The 17,183-nt window shown below is 36.3% G+C and overlaps 1 protein-coding gene across 8 annotated transcripts in view; it reads right to left on the bottom strand.

Annotated features, from left to right (window-relative positions):
• SIPA1L2 (signal induced proliferation associated 1 like 2) overlaps positions 1–17,183 on the bottom strand; it is a 126,782-nt gene that overhangs the window by 7,952 nt on the left and 101,647 nt on the right. For 6 of the 8 annotated variants that reach the window (XM_038133639.1, XM_038133643.1, XM_038133645.1 and 3 more), the window contains 6 exons: positions 17,044–17,147; positions 15,241–15,629; positions 13,580–13,804; positions 11,477–11,630; positions 9,270–9,489; positions 2,430–2,561 (listed from right to left, as the gene is read on the bottom strand). In XM_038133639.1, the coding sequence (XP_037989567.1) occupies positions 2,430–2,561; positions 9,270–9,489; positions 11,477–11,630; positions 13,580–13,804; positions 15,241–15,629; positions 17,044–17,147 (1,224 nt within the window). The remainder of the gene's footprint in view (positions 1–2,429; positions 2,562–9,269; positions 9,490–11,476; positions 11,631–13,579; positions 13,805–15,240; positions 15,630–17,043; positions 17,148–17,183) is intronic. The other 2 variants (XM_038133646.1, XM_038133647.1) reach the window with 1 other exon arrangement.

The raw sequence follows: 17,183 nt of genomic DNA, 5'->3' as shown, positions 1-17,183 counted from the left end.
GATCATGAGGCCCACATTAGGGATGTTGAACTGATCAAATTATATAAACTGTCAACACATAATTTGGAGAGACAACAAGAGAAAAACCTGACCTTGGAATCAGATTTGTAATCCTGATAAACTGATAGTAAAAAAAGACATTGTACAAAGAAAAAATTAAGACCAGTATCTAAGTTCTAGAAGAGAACACAATTTCAAAATATCAGGCTGGCAAAGCCAAACTAGAGAAAAACTCTAATTTCACAGATTCAGTATTAAAAAAATTCTTATAGTTTTAGTGATCTTTTCCATTGAAAGTGGGGAGGCAGGTGCTTGCTTATTTTTGTGGGTTTGTTAATAGGGTCCTATATGAAATGTGATCCCATTTTCACCCAGTTAAAAAAAAAAAAGATCCCATTTCCACCCAGTTTAAAAAACAGATCTAAGCAGTTTTATATTCAGAAGAGGACAAACTTTAGATTCATCCACTCTCTTTTTCACATTGATGGAATGCAGAACAGTAGTTCCAAGCTATTTTTAAATAGAAAGTTGAAGCAGCTTCTAAGAAAACAACATTAAAATATACATGGAAACTGCACTGTTAATTCATATGCAGCACATTCCTTTCCAGTGATCTTTTATGACATGCCTATCAGTTATTCTTTTTAAAATGACTTTCAAATTGCAAGACATAGGATGAAGATAAATAAGGGTTTAGAAATTCCATTCCTTGCAAAAGTTTCTAGTTGCAGCACTATTAATTTAGTCAAAACATTGTATAAATCATCTAACATATACACAGATGTCTCTACTGTAGAGTCCTAAAAAGAAAAGAATTCTATTTCTCCATACAAAAAATAGATTATTATTTACTACTCAAAATCTTACAATAAATCAAAAAACATCTAATAAATAGCTTCTAGCTTACAACTCAGACCATCAGTACTTCAGCATTATCTACAGATATATCTAAGTTATTTGCAATTGAAACCCAACAAGTTCATACCCTTCTTCCCTAGGATACAGCACTGTGGGTTAGCTGTATTGTTCTACCACTCATTCTCAAATTCAAATGTAGTTACACTTACATAACACTTACCAAAGTGAAATTATTTTAATCATGATACTAGGTAGTAAAAAGAATGAAAATCTATTCGTTTTCAAAGAAAGCTAAAAATAGAGAAGCATAGCTGGTACAGAATGATCTGTCACTCAGCTGAACTCAACATTTTTATTAACACTTAAAAATATTCTTCAAGTACAAAGTTACAGAGCTAGTCATTTACTGATGCAAACCTTTTTTCAGTAGTTTAAGATGTCAGTAGCAAATAGCAGGGTGTTCCCTGAGCACTCAAACATAGGAATGCATGGGAAGAGCTGTCAAGATTCTCAGTGTCATGTATTTCCTGCCAGCTACCACAGCCATGTTTGAGTAGTACTGAATAATAATGAATGCACATCAGGTCAAGAAATAATACAGTTCTTCAAATTCCTAATCATTGCTGTTGGTTTGGGTTTTCACAATGCCATATAAAATTAGTGCAACAAGCAGTTCTGAAAAGCTTTTGGTCTAAGTGAACTTTAATTACTTCATATTTTGGGAAGGAATCAGAAATCAGAAAACTGATTTCCATGGTTTAAAAAAGTTAAAGAAAGACTCAAATCACTAACTTCACAGACAGTTTTCACAAAGTTAAGACCTGTATCTTATACAACGATGACTGTGGTAACGTCATCCTTATTCAGAGATTACATTCAGTAATGCAATCAACGTCAGTTAATAAAGGTAAGACATTTTAGGACAGCACTAAAAAAACACCTCTCAAACAACAAAACACAAACATTTAAATGTGTATGTTCATATAAACACTCAAACCAACATCTCCTTTCCCTGTTTAGACATTAAGTGTAGGTTTAGCTCCCAGAGGCAGATGCATTTTTTTTCTTGGTTAATCTGGTTCCATAATTTAATAAAGCAAACCTGGTCTAAATCCTGCACCCCAAGTCTTGCTATGGGAAAATACACTGTACATTTCTTCTGATCTTCAAGGGCTTATGAAAACCGAGAGGGACCGCAACATCATTTGGACAACACATGCCAGTTTATAAACACAACAAATTCCACGTTACTCCAAGTTTCATTTTAAACATCTAACTTAAATGTTTTGAATCTCTCCTTCAAAGATCTGATCTTGCAATTGATTACAGAAGAAACTTAGGCACTGAAGTGGAGGAATTGCATCTACAATGCATATAGAGAGTATCATAAAGACCCCAAATTTTTAGTAGACAATCTTCCACACTGAGAATTGATACTGCCAAAAGAACTAAAGGGCTACAGAGGCAAACACTGGATTTTTGTAACTCAAAATGTGGCTAAACAATATATTTAAAAAAAAAAAAAAAGTTTGTGTACTGAACATTGATCTTTATTCAAATTTTCCTGTTACCTTCAAACGCTCGTGCAGCATCTACCAGGTGAGACCAGTCTAGCCCTGTGGCAGTGTCTGGCAGGGGCATCAGGCCAGGATCATTGAATTTGGCTTTATCAGATAAGGACCCATCTGAGAACCAGAATTCATCTAAACAATAAACACAATAATTAGTCTTCCTATAACAATTATGTGCAATTAATTTTGAAGCTACTATAATGATCTGTAAAAATGTATAAGCAAAAAGTGCTTATCTTCATTTCCCTTGTGTTTGTCTTTTCCTGTTCAATACTCAGTAGGGGTGGAACAATCTCTAAATGTTGGCAAAGTAAGATGGCAAGGTTTTAAAGGGTATTTTTTGGTGCCACTGCACATGGTGGGTCCCTCACATTTTCATATGAATACTGTGTGAGTAGGCAACATCCACTTTAAAGCACAGCATATTTAACCTGAACACTGAGCAGAAAAGTTGCTAGATACACCAAGTTATGTTTGGGAAGCAACATGAAAGATATTTACATGCAGAGTTTACACTGGAACTGAAAATATTCCTGTTCCAGAAGCAATTAAAAAAAAAAAAAGCCTGCTTTTCTTTTAATGCATTTGTAAATTCTAGCCTATATCCAAATCTCCCTTTCACATTGAAAATATTTTCCTATTATTTAACATCTGTTTCTCTGAGGATGTAAGACTTGGGTGAGATTTCAGAGTGAGCTGTAACACACTGTAAAAGGTACACAGATCATATATTAAATGAAATGTATACACTATAAACTGTTCAAACAAACCTTTCAGTTATGCACATTCTAGAATGTACATTTTAGTAGAGGAGATGCTAATTTTCATAATTTTCTTGAATATCTTTACATGTTCCTAATTTGTCCATAGCCATCTTCACTCTGATCAATGTGAATATGTTAAAAAGAACACTGAACAGACACACAGAGTTTCTTAAAACTGATCATAAACCAAAAATATTATTTGCAATCACATTTCAGCTTAACCATAAAGCCAGCAATGGAATATAATAATTTCATCACATAGTATAGTCAGGCAAAGAGAATTTTTGCTTCAAACATATTCACTCCAATGAAACAAGAAGGTAAAAATAGTAATTTTTCCTCAAATATTTCAGGAGGAAATTTCCATCTTGTCATTCCAGTGATTTAAACTATAATACCTAAGATGAGTATTTTTCCCAGGAAAAGACCAAACACAAAAAACAATGAAGGAAGAAATGCATTCATACAAGTGGAAGACACATTAGCATTTAAGGAAATGGCATGCTGTCATTGTCCTGATATTAATGTCCATTTGACTTAAAGGTTCTGACCTAAAAATCCAAAGAGAATAGGCTGTTACAAAGCATTCCACTGCACAGAGCAATGATTGAAACATATGATGCGCTCTATTCTTTGCAGAAACCTTGCTTAAAAAGAATACAAAACGTAAGGAAAAAGAAAGTGAAGGAGGCTTACAATCCTCTGTCAAAAATTAGGAGTTCCTGCAGAAGAGGTTGAAATTTACTGTGGAATTTATTTTGTTCTACACTTTTATGAAAAATGTAGTATTGTTACATTACATCTGGAAGTGGCTTGACAAAACTCTGTAGAAATGTCCTTCCCAATACCTACTCTCAGTATGTAAAAGTGGATGTTATATGAAATGGAAAATATAATATAGACATATATTCTACTCATATATCTGTGCTAAGATTTTATTTTCAGTTCTGTATAAACATACATAAAGCCTTACCTAAGGCTACCTTTGTGCAAATACACTGAAAGCTGAAAGCCAGAGCAGTCTCTGAGATTCTGTATATGACTTGGGAATGGTGAGAACCTTATTTGTGCAAGTACAAATGTTTCATACATCCCTGTTGTGGAAAATAGACCTTATTGAAAGACTGGCAAGCCAGCTTTTGGTTCTAGACCAGCAGGCAGGCCCTAAGGGACAGCCCTTGCTTTTGTGTGATCAGCCTCAAGAGGCTGATTGTGAAACCTGTCAGGAAGAAGCCTGCTCCCAGTGCGATGCTGCCAGCTCTCCAAATTAAAGTGTAGGAGTGATATATTCACCAGTAGTCATCCTTCATTATGCATTGTCTCTGTGAGAACCTCAGTTCACCTTAGGGTGGATCCTATTCAGTCCTGCATAAGCCCTGACAGAGCCACTCAACTGCAGAAAGCCTGCCAGAGTAGAGATTTGAATATTGATAGCTCTAAAAATGCAAGTGCTCATGCTGATGGCAGAAATTCCAAGTGGAATAACTGAACAGGCATGAGTATGCCACCACAGAATAATTCATTTTCAAGACATAAATTGTGTTCTTCTGCAATGGGGGAGCAAAAAGAGGGGGAAGAAGAAAAAGAAAAAAAAAAAAAGCCAAACATGAGCCCTAGTGACATAGGCCTTGGTGACTTTGAATTTTAGAGAATATTGTTTGCATTCCAGGAATACTCTGGGTGAGATAAATTATTTCTAGCCTCCCGTATTTGCATTCCTTCGCTGCTCCTCTTACCTTGCGGTTGCCTTACCCTGTCTGTGTAGGACTGCCACATCAGCAGCTGTTGCCTCTTTCCCTATTTGATTTGTGCAAAGGTGGCAAGTGGTGCTTAAGCATGCCCACCTCTGTGTGTCCAGGAGGACATGTCTAATCTAGTAGGCCACTACTTTACTGTGCACAAGATTGACTTTTGAAGCAACACAATTTCCTTTGAGGAAACATTTTCAGTGTTATCTTCAGTTTTAAAGATTATTTTATTTGCTGTACTCCTTTTGGCATAAAATTAATAATCTTGTCGTTTCCGTTTTTTTCAGTTGTTTCACTTCCTACACTCAAGAATTTTATTTATTTTTATTACTGATGCATAAAAGTATAAAGCACTATCAAGAGTCCCTATTTTTAAAATTACGAAGTCAGTTCAGTTTCCAACACAGCTCCTGAAATTGATGCTTATTGGTCCCACATACATCCATATTCAAAAAGTAACTAGCTATGCAGAAAGAAGGATTCACCTGACTTAACCTATATTACTTCCAAGACAATTATCCTGCTTTAGTTGGAACTGCTACTTTTATGCAGACACTGTAGATCATGAAAAAATTATCTGCTAAGTACTCCTTGCTTCAAACTAGACATGTTGTTTAACAAGTAAATTCTCTCCAAAGCAGCTGCTGGTGAAGAAATATATCAAATCTCACACAAATGTAAATCCCACACTCTGTCAGATGTCTGTTTTTCTTTCCTGCAATCAGTAATTATATCTCTATAGTCCTCTTAAGCAACAACTTCTACCTGCTGAATCCTCCCCTTCTCTAGTATTGCCCTGGGTTGCCCTGCTTCAAGGATGCCAGCCTGCTCATAGGGTCTCATGCACATGCGCTTCTCATAACCACTTTTTCCTTCCCTTCTCTTACTGAGGACAGCCTCATGTTCTAATAAGGTGAACCATTCACTGTGTGAGACCAGATAACACCAAACATGTTCTCCTTCAACTGTGTGAATTAATCAACAGCCTTTATCTGCTTGCTGACAAACTGATTTCCAAACTCCTGCCACTGCACATCACCAATATACAGTGATTCTCTTTAATTTTAATACTGCTTCTTATCAACAAGTCTAGTTTTGGATTGAAGCTAACATGGGCAGTAAGGCAGTTTGAAGATAAGACTTTCATCTATGAACATAGTTGCAGAGACAGATCCTGCACTTCTGGCAGCCTTTTCCCTATGCCATATATAATCTGAGAACTTTCAGGATTTGTCAGTATATCACTGTAAAATATTCCTTTTCTTATGACCCTCTTCACTGCAACTATTCTGCACCTTGCTCCTTTCCTCACAGCACAGGAACATCCTGCCAGTTTATCACTTAGGGCATTTTCTTTCCCCTTTCTTTTTGTGCTTCATGATAGAGTGGACCACGGTGCCTGATATGTAGATCAGATTGTCTCCATGTGTCTCCCTGGGTTCCCCACTTCTGTTATTACACTAGTTCAGTATCAGTGATTGTCATTGTTTTAATCCTTTCCCTGCTCATTCACCTGCCATGAATTTGCAAGAAGGGCATAGATGTGTACCTGCAACTGCATGTTAGAATCACTCAGAAGAAACAGCACTGCCTCAGTCAGGGAATCCTTAATGTCTCCAAGGTAAAATTCCAGAGTTCTTACCTACACAAATTCTCCTTTCTGGTTTCAGTTTAAAATAGGACAAAATTAAGTGAATATTTCTACATTAGTGTACTGTTTGCCATCAACAGCACTGGACTGTCAGACCTTGCCATTCAGGCCTTACTGAAAGCAACTCTTTTTTTTCATGTCACTTCCCCAGTGATAAAACAATAATTAAAAAGTCCTATAGCTTTACTTTTCCCATCATCTTACAGTCAATATCCCACACAGACAAAATTTCTGTTTCTTTATTTGCGTGGTCATTCTGTCTCATAATTCTGATTTCCCAGTAAACTGAAAGCCTTCAGGGTCACCTATTACTCTGTGGTTTTGGTGCTGCCTTGCTTACCTATTAATCATACTCTTTGCCTTGCTAGAGGGGTCTCATGAGATTTGGTGCTGCCACAGTATTTCATGCTGGATAATATGCAAGAATATACCTTTCTGAAACTGATTTCAGCTAAAATCACACTATTTCCACTGATATCTATAATCATTAAATATCAGTAAAATTGAAATGGTTTGAGATCACACACAAAAGACATTACTATGACATGATATGAATCCTGATATCTGAAGCTAAAACCTTAAAATTATAAATGAAAAAGAAACCTCTCACATCACTGCTGTAGAATGTGAATACCTACTAGGCACCGACTACATAAAACCTTCCTAAAAAGAGCCAAAGTTAGTTTCTCATATGGAGATACTGACTAACCTTATTTTTAAAACATAGGTGGGCAAGCCAGGATGTGGTTTTTTTTTTCAGAGTAATTACAGATAACCAATTAAATCATCCTTGAAGCAAACACTACAAAAGATTCTATATAGCTGGCATTGATAAGCACTTATGAAACACAGAACCAGAAGCAGAAAATAGAGATTGCATATGAAAACAGCATGCATTGCCTTGGATCAGTTTTTGCCTGACAGGATACTGATTTTGTGGTGGTTTTTTTCCAGTTATATGTATGTGTATATATAACTTTCTGTGTCTAAGAAGCAGCAAGAATGAAATATTAGGTGTCTAAGACAGAACTAATACAAAACCCACTAAAATATCACTGCTGGAGGAGCAGCATAAAGCTTGGATGTACACAGTTAATTGCCTTGTGCCAATCTCCTGAAGAAAAGCAAGCTGAAGGCTTGATCTCATTGCATGTTTACATGCACAAGAAATGGCTCTAAAAAACAAGGCCTAACATAGAGGAAAACAAAAAAAGAAAATACAATCAGGATGCCTAACTGTGTACTATACAGCTCCTTCACAGACTACAAAAATCCACTGAATTAAACTCCTGTGAAACAAAATGGATCTCTATTTGCTATCCATGAAGGAATAGGATCTCCTCAGGTTAAATTTATAGCAGAGTTTCACTCTGATAGAAGAATATATTTAGAATGGCAAAAGGTACACCAAGCAAGCATTCCCACATGAAGCAGGAATTTAGCACCTGTCTGAGATACCAATTTAAAATTAACCAGTGGTTAGTGCCCAAAACTTGGTCTTGTGGCTGAGGCCACTCTAACTAGAAAAGTGTTTTGTATATAGGGCTTATTTCTCAAAGTTAGGAGATGACTGCTAGTCCCTGAAGGACATAATGAATGTCAGAGCCCTTTTTATTGCTACTTCTTTTAAATCATCTGGCTGCATTCTCCCTGGACATGGGCCTAAAATGTCCTTAATGGTTTCAAGAAATTCACCCACAGCTTCTTAACTACGGACTTCAGAGTCCATTTTTTAAATTGCAGTCAGCTGTGATGCAAAATTAGAGTAGCTAAAGAAAAGAGGGTTTTTTTGTTTCCAGATTGCATGTCAACTCCAGGTGTCCACTATACATCGGCCTAAACTAATTGAGAAGCATATACATTCAGCATTTTTGAAAAAACAATTCACTCTTATTAACTAAACAAATATAGATATTTAACCTAAATATACATATCTGTCTGTGTAGATTTGGGCTTTTCATTCATTTTTTTTTTAATTACTACAAACTTCATGGCTCATCCTGGAATTATTGCAAGCTAAGCAGATAATAAAGGTCTCACATATGAAAACTTCACAAGTAAAAAACCACATTCATAAAATAGTTTTAACTTAGCACCTCAGACTACTCTTCTGCGGCCATTAAAAATGAAATGTCATTTGTAAAGCTTTTACTAGTATGTTAAAAAAAGTACCAGCAAATTCAATTTGGAAATAGAAGTCAAAGTCAACATTTATTGCACATTTACTTTTGAGATGTTACTAAAAGGATCATCTAAACAAAAGCTGTTCCATTTAGCTTCTTGTGACTATTTCAAAACTTCAAATGCACATGAAATTAAAAAAAAAAAACAACAAAAACAACAAAAACCAGCTTGGCTTAATTAGGTCATCACTGGAAAATAAAATGATAACTAGAAATATCTTCAGACAAAGTTTCTTGCCTATCAGTGGTCTTATAAAAATTCTTTGGGAAGTAAAGTGAATATTGTCTCCAAACATGATAAATATGAATTGAAATAATGGCAAGCATGAGCGTGTACCGCTGACCAAATATTTTTTTTTTACTAGGATAACTAGAGCAGTGAATTGACATTTCTTAATTTCACCTTAAAAGCAAAATCTCACTTAATACCTGGTGATTTGTTTGCGTGTACTACAAATATTCCAAACTCGGCAATGACAGCGACAATGACTTACTTCTCAGATTTCCCATTCCAGGAGTCAGGCTCATTCTGGGAGGCAATGTGCTGTGATATGGTGGGGTAGTGCTGAACAAGATGTCATTTGGCAAGGCCTGGTCTATCATTGAGCTTCGAGAGCTGGCATAGGAAGATCCCCTTCGATTGCTACATATGCTTTCATCAGAGAGGGTGCGGTAAAGCGTCCTCCGTGGGCTGAGGTTTCCATAACATGAAAACTAAAGATAAAAATAAGAACACGTATTGCTGGTTGAAGTGATTCATACAATCATATCCCCACCATCAGCTCTTGGGAGTGTTTTTCTGGACAGGCACTCTGGAATTCTGGAACCAATACAGAAGATCAGAGATTTCTTCTGCCATATCAGACCTACTGGGGCCTCAAAAGAGTTACTGAATTGGATATTCAGACTTCCTCTCAACATTTTGGAATATATCACCCTGAATTCATCAGATACTGTGCTGTTTTAGTACTCATGAAATATTAAATGAAAACTTTGTAGCCTTATGACAGCAATGTTTTACAGAAATTTATTTAAGGTTACCAACTCTGGAAACATGTATGCAAGACTATATGCAGAACTATTTGATTTTAATTTGAAATGACCATGCTTTACTGTTAAACATTCTGGACTGATATATGCTGCCACACAATTCATTGGATCATAAAAATGACTTGAAACACTGCATCTCTCTGGATATCACATAACAGGCTTAGAAAAGAGGGTAACAGGGTGCAGTGAAAACTGCTCATGCATTTCAAAAACTTACTTAGACCACAGCCCAAATATCTCCAGTAAAACAAGATGCTACTGTATTGTAAAGCTGGGCCATTCCACTTTGTACACTTAGTAAGTAATTTCTCTGCACTGCAAACACAGTTCTCTTTTAATCTACAAAGCATAGTTAATGCTTTAATTATTTAACTGGTTTGTCCTGCATACAACAACTACATGTCTCCTTTGTGATTAATTGTGTGTTCCACGTTACCTATGCAGAACAAATGCTTAAGAGGAATAAGCAGTGTTTTGCAAACACTGAATAATAGTGTAGAATCTCACATATTCATTTCTGACTTCACTGTCAAAGGTAACTGGCTCACCAATATCAAGGCTATGCCTCTCTGCAGGCATAGCCACAGACTGTACACTGCCAGCTCCTATGGCTGGGGCTCCTTGGGAGTCAGGGCCCATGGTCTCACTTAACTTTTGTTTAGGTGCCTTGGAGAGGAAGGGATAACAGTCATTTATCTCAGCCACACCTCCTCTCTCTTTGCTGATTCTTATTCAGGCAGCCAGAAACAATGGCAGTTCTTGGAATCTTCACAAAACCCCTCCAATTATTGTATCAGTCATAAATCATAAAAACCTCTAGGACATGACCCACAAAAGCATATTTAATGCACACATAACATACCTCATAATATAAAATATATATGATCTGAATTTTAAATTCAACTCTGCACTTAGAAGATTCCCATATGTTACTTTTGTTCAGACATGATGATGATGCTGCTAATTAGCATATTGTATAAACACAGTGGGTTAAGAGAGCATTGACTTAATATGGAAGTGTGACAATTATCTCAAGTAATTTATTTGCTTTGTTCTTTATTCCACATTAAGCACAGCATTCAGAACCATTCACTTTGGGGAGCAGCAAATTTTAAGACCACTATCCACTTATTGTGAACTATTAAGCATTACCAACTGTCTTCATACTATAAGGATTAGATCCAGGCTCTCCAGTAGCACTGACAATTATGCCTTCTGAGCAGCTGCCACTGATACCTACATGAAACTGATTTGGATTTCTAGCAAATTGTTGGTACTATCACAGGGCAGAGGAAAGTGGGCTACTTTTATTTGTGTGTTATATTAAAACACAAGATGTACAAATTTAGGCCTCCTTCCTTGAAAATGTCACTTTTAACCTTTCAAATTATAATGAAGCTGCTCAACCTACACTGGTCAAGCTAAGCAAAGACATACTTAAACAAATACTGGATTTTATAAATAATCATCAAACAAACATTTCCCATCCTTGTGGGAAATGATATTTTGGTACTTATGGTCATCCCCATAGAATAAACTTAGCTTGTACAAAACAACATTGCATTCTGCATAGCAATTTTGTGCATACCAGGAACCCATTTCTAAGGCTACTGAAAGACTGAAACACGTAGAGCCAAAGGAAGTAGCCAACCTTTCTTCTCCCTTCCTCCATAGAGAGGCTGTCTGGCAGCATCAACTTCAGAAAATCTTCTTTGGACAAGACTTGCTGGCCTTCAACAATAGCATTCCTGACAGAAGTTTGGAGTGGACTCGATGCAGACACAGCATCAATATCATCATACACTCTGTTGAGAAAATGGATGCTTTTAGCAAGAAATTGGATTTGAAAGACTGCAATTTTCTGTCAAAGTGAGAGTTGTTAGAATTATCTCCTGACACAGCACACTGTTCAGAAAATTTTTTTTATCAGTTAACCTTTATGAAACTGTTTGTGGGTACAAAATGAAATTCTTAAACCACTGAGAAACGGAGTTTAGGAATTCTAAAGAGCAATTTCAAAAAGCATAATCCTTGTTTCTCCTAGCTTGCCTCTCTCTTTTTTACACACCACACTTCTATGTCAATACAAAAGTTATATTTATTTCAACATTTCCAAAGGTTCATCACAAAATACTTTAACTTTTACTTCCATAGCAAACAAAAAACCTGATATTTTATAGTACAATATTGCATCCAGCTTCACAATCTGGCAAAATTACTACAGTCACCACAGCAATGTTTGACGTGTATTGGTAATCAATTGCCCAGTGTAAGTATATTTTATAATCAGCAATTTCATAAAGCTATTTAGATAAATAAAACAGGTGTCTTCTTTAACTATCAGCACATAAAAATCTAGTTACAGTCAACAAAAGACTGTCAAACTGAATTATTAACCTTCAGCTCCTTCCAGTGAGAAAGGAGAGACAGGACTTTAACAGGTTGAATGTAATGGAAGGAACTGGAGATTGCGACTCACAGAGAGCACACACGAGAAGCCATTGCTCTCTGCCAAGTGCAGCCTCATCAGCGACAGTCTTCAGCAGAGAGAAAATCAGCTTTGCTATGGTAAAGTGTAATTCTCAGTGAATTATAACCTACAGTGGCACAACATTCAGCAATTGACCTGATATTCATCATCACTGCTAATTAGAGATGCTACTTTATTTCACCATAATTATCCTCAGAGAGATATTTCCTCTCTGCGATATAGAGAGCTTTCCTAGAGAGAAAAGAGGTGAGGCAATACTGTATTTCCATGTATGCCAAGGAAAAATCTGAAAATATGTTTTGATTTAGGAAGTGTTGTCATATTCAATTAACAGTTCTTGAACAGAATTATTTCTTGAAGATAATTTTTCAAATTGCCATTGTTTTAGTCTAAATACCCCAATTAATTATGCAATTTTATTTTAAGGCTGCCATTCAAAATAAGGAAACAAGTTCATTGATTTCAAAATCCAAAAAATTGTGGGGAACCCTGAAGCTAGTCCAGTATAATTAAATACTACTATGATCAAACAATTTATGTAATTAAAACATTGTGGGAGAGAAACAAAATCACCTCTCTGTTAACACAAAGAGGTGTTTGTGTTAACAAACACATATAACCAGGACAGGAGGGTAGTATTGTCTTTTCCTTTAAAAATTATGAATGCAAGAGCTTAACTTCAGATTCATATTTCATAGCATATATATTCTAGCATATATTTTTAAATATTACTCTTGCCATAAATATGCAACATTAGATATTAGATAAAAATAACCCATTCCCATTAAACAAAGAATAATCCCAATTAAACATTTGAAAATGTTACATACATTACTGCATGTCATCTTGTCCTTTTATTGAGATAGACAGTGACTGGCTATGGTTTATTGAGAAACAGCATCAAAAAAGAAAGCAAGGATGTTATCCACAAAGACAATTTTGAAGCCAGCAGGAATTTCATGGTTAGCTTTAAACAGCAGATTCAAACATTACTTATTATGGATGCACCATTGTGAAAGTATTATCTCCCTATATTTGAGGTACTGCATGTTTTGCTTTGAGTTCAAGCCTTTTTCTTCCACCTAAGAACAACACATTTCTCATGGACTGTTCCAATGTTAACCTTCATTAGATACATAAAGGTACAGAAAAAAAACCTCTCAGCATTTAAAGGCAAAACAGAATTTGCAATTTTTTCTATCCTATTTTAAAATTGATTTTCACTGCCCTCCTTCCCCCAGCAAAGTAAAACAGAGTGCTTACTCATGACATTCTGAAACTTCAGATTCTTCAGGTGTAGGACTTCCTTCCGATTTTTTCCATCCAATGACATATTTACTCACTGCTCCTTGTCTGTGGTAGGGTTTTGAAATCGACCCAGACATCTGTTGACTACTATTCTGCGACACTATATAAACTTTGGAGGTATCTAGGGAGCCACTCTTTTTAGAGCAGTGCGTTGATGGGCTTCCTGAATGATGTGACCCACTGGAAAAGTGAACAAAACACACAAAAGGAACAATTAAATATGCTATGCAACAACAAATCAGAAATGCTTTGCCTGGTATGCGGCAATAATTCCCACAGTTAAGTTTTTCTGAAGGTTAAAATCAATGAAGCAAAATTGGCACAGTAATTTTCTACACACCAACTGTGTACACATTAAAGCTCTTTGAGAACAGAATTGTGATGAGTTTCTAGAACAATGCGTGGAATTCAGCTTGCTGAAATGCCAATGCAAACTGATGTGAATCAAAACCAAAAGCATAAATTATATATATATATATATTCAATTTGTGAGTGCAATTTTAAGTAAATATGTATACACATATTTACATAAAGAACTAAAGAACTACATAAGGAATTACTCAAATATCTCCCTAATCATAAAACCTATGTGCTTTTCCATTTCACAATAATTTTGCCGGTTGATGCAAGATTAGGCTGTGCCTTTCAATCAGACACACTAATATTAAATTACCAGCGAATTTAACCAGTAAATTTCAGTTCAACAAGACAATCCTCTGGATAATTTTAACAGCCCCTTTTATTATGAATAATAGCACTAGTAGGCATTAAAACATACTTTAAGTGAAGACTCTAAAACCTATTTCTAATAAACTAAAGCAAACACTTCCTTGAAGAATACATTTTTTCAGAATAACCATACAAGACAAATTCACTTGTGTCAAGCATATAAGGAAATCAGTATACAAGGTATTATTTGGTTATTTTCCTGTACTTATTGACACTGAAAACAGGAAAATCAGAGGGACAGAAGAACAAACATTTTCCTTCTATCCTTTACAGCATAAAAACCTTAACACATAGACCAAAGCTTCAATTTCAAAGTCACCATAAAATGGGAACTGGAAGATAAAGGTAACCAGCAATAAAAGTGTACTTTCAACAAGCTTTTCAAGAGATGTACCATGCACACATTTCATAGGTAGCAAAAAGAAAAGGTGAAAATCAATCATAAATGCCGTTCAACAAGCAAAACTGTAAAGCAAACATCAGAATAATGTAAATATGGGGGGATGGTATGCAATGCAGTTTCTTTGTATGTAAAAACTGTCCAAATTTTTCTGATTTCCCTCAGCAAAGCAAGAGTAGGCAAAATAAGTTCTAGGTGCAAACGTCTCTTTTACTCAGGGATGTTTCCCAATTTTGAAAATGTAAGCAATTTGCAAGGGTCATGTATAAGGCCTCCATCAGATCTGGGAGGAGGTGTGGCTATGCTGTCCAGGCAGACTCATCAAAAATTACTTGAAAACAGCTCATACAGGCATTTGAATACAACAAAAACATCAAAATCTTTTAAGTTCAGTTTCAAAAAGGGTAAGCAGAATCAAAACAACACAGAAGCATTACCTGCATGTTAACCCACAACCCATAACCCCTAGTTTGTAAGAAACACATACCTGGAATGAGAGGAGATTTCACTCAGGTCTCCCATGCTGCCCTCAGCCGTGTGGCTGGTGGAGATGGCAGAGGCATAGCTATGGACAGCATAGATCTTAGCGGCATCATCGTCGGGCCCGGGAGCCTCAGAAGCCTCCGGCCACTGCTCCGTGTGGCAGTGCACCCCGGACCTGCTGCCAGCCAGGTGCAGCGGGGCCAGCAGAGGAGCCGGCATGCAGGGAGCCGTGTCGATGCCGCTGTCCGTGGAAGCTCCCTTTATGTATGTTAATCCAAGCAGCTCGGGGTCCATCAGGTCTCCAGAACCAAAGTGCTTCTCATCGCTGTTGCTGGATGTATTGCTGGATAAGGTGTTGCTGCTGGAGTGGCTTGAACAGCTTTTGTCCCCAATCTTAACAACAAGAAAACAAACCAAGAGACACCCCCCTCAAATTAAAGAGATCTATTTTCATATAAATGACTGCATTTTGTGCCATTCAAAGACCATTTTATTATTTTTTTTACAGTATGCTATCATATAACTGCAAAGTATGAAAAGAGCCAATTATACCACCAGTTTCTGTGAAATGAATTGCACAGCTGGCTAGACACATTAAAGGTTGATGTCACTGCAAATAAAAAGGCTCTAGTTCCATCTTCTATCACAAATCTTAAAATCAGAATTGAATTTTCTGATTATAGGACCTGCTTAACATCCATAAAATTGCATTTCTGAACAGTTAAAATAAGCATTTGTTAAAGCTAGAAGCCTTGGTAATTATTTGTTTAAACAAGCTCTACTGCAAATCTGAAAATCACCAAAGACTGAATTATTGTTGGCTTTTTCTCAGTGTGGCTGAAATATGCAGCTCATTGGATCAAATCCAATTGGATGTGTGGCTGGTTAAATTGAAGCCAATTGTGATGTATGTGTACCAGATGAAAGTAACTCACGTCATAAGGCCCTAAACTAAGCATGGCTATTGAAGTGGAATAATTATGTCAGACTTTTGTGCCAATAAAGTCCAGGGATTTTGTTATTTACCTTTTAAAATACATTTTATAGAGCGTTGGATTAACTTATGACTGTGACAGTAGCCAGAATAAAGGCAGATGGACTTCTACTAGGGCAAATGAAATCCTTTTAGGTAGGATATAAACGAGAAGGGTGACTAACTTTTTCATGAGATCTCTCCCCTAGCAGATGCTAGGAGATGTTGTTGCTCACACATAAAATGTAAGTTTACAGTGTACAGGCTCCTACTACACATAGCAGATTTTCCAGGTAGCAAACATTATATACTTTCCATCACTAGGCTGTTGAGGATTTTGCCATTGCTAAAGACAAGCTACTAAACAAGGTAGACTAGAAAATCTGTTCAGCATTCCCAGCACACAAGTTACATTTTTATAGTGCTTATTGATAATTACACTCCATGGGTATTTCACATAAGATGAAAAGCAATATGGTAAATATAATTTTATTTTCTTTTAAAGGGTAATTAAATACTCCACATATTAAACAAGCCAGTATAAATGAAGCTATAAATTCACAGCTGAGTGGAGACTATATTAGTTTTATCTCTTCAATGCCCTAGACCCAAGCTCTCTTGGAATTCTGAGTTTGTAAACAAAGATTAAGCATATTTGATCCAACCCACATCTGGGTGAGCATAATGTTTGCCTGCCAAAACACACAGTGGTCTTTATAAATTATTAAAATGTATTTTTAAGATTTATTTCAATAAGTCCAGAGTAGTTTTTTGTTGTTGCTATTTTGGGGTTTGTTTTTAGAGTTCTGAATGACATCCAAGGAAAAGACTTACATGCGAAAGCTTGTTTGGTGACTCCTTGCCACTGCCTTCTTTCTGTAAAGCTCGCTCTTTGTAGGAGCTCAGGACTTTGGTTGATGGTGCATGCCACTTGGCTTCTGCCAAAAATAATGGAGAGAAAGGCACATGACTCA

Source organism: Motacilla alba, chromosome 3 (genome assembly GCF_015832195.1).
Source record: "Motacilla alba alba isolate MOTALB_02 chromosome 3, Motacilla_alba_V1.0_pri, whole genome shotgun sequence".
Taxonomy (NCBI): Eukaryota; Metazoa; Chordata; class Aves; order Passeriformes; family Motacillidae; genus Motacilla; species Motacilla alba.
The sequence above is the reverse complement of the archived record's forward strand: the minus strand, read 5'-3'. Positions and strand labels throughout refer to the sequence as shown.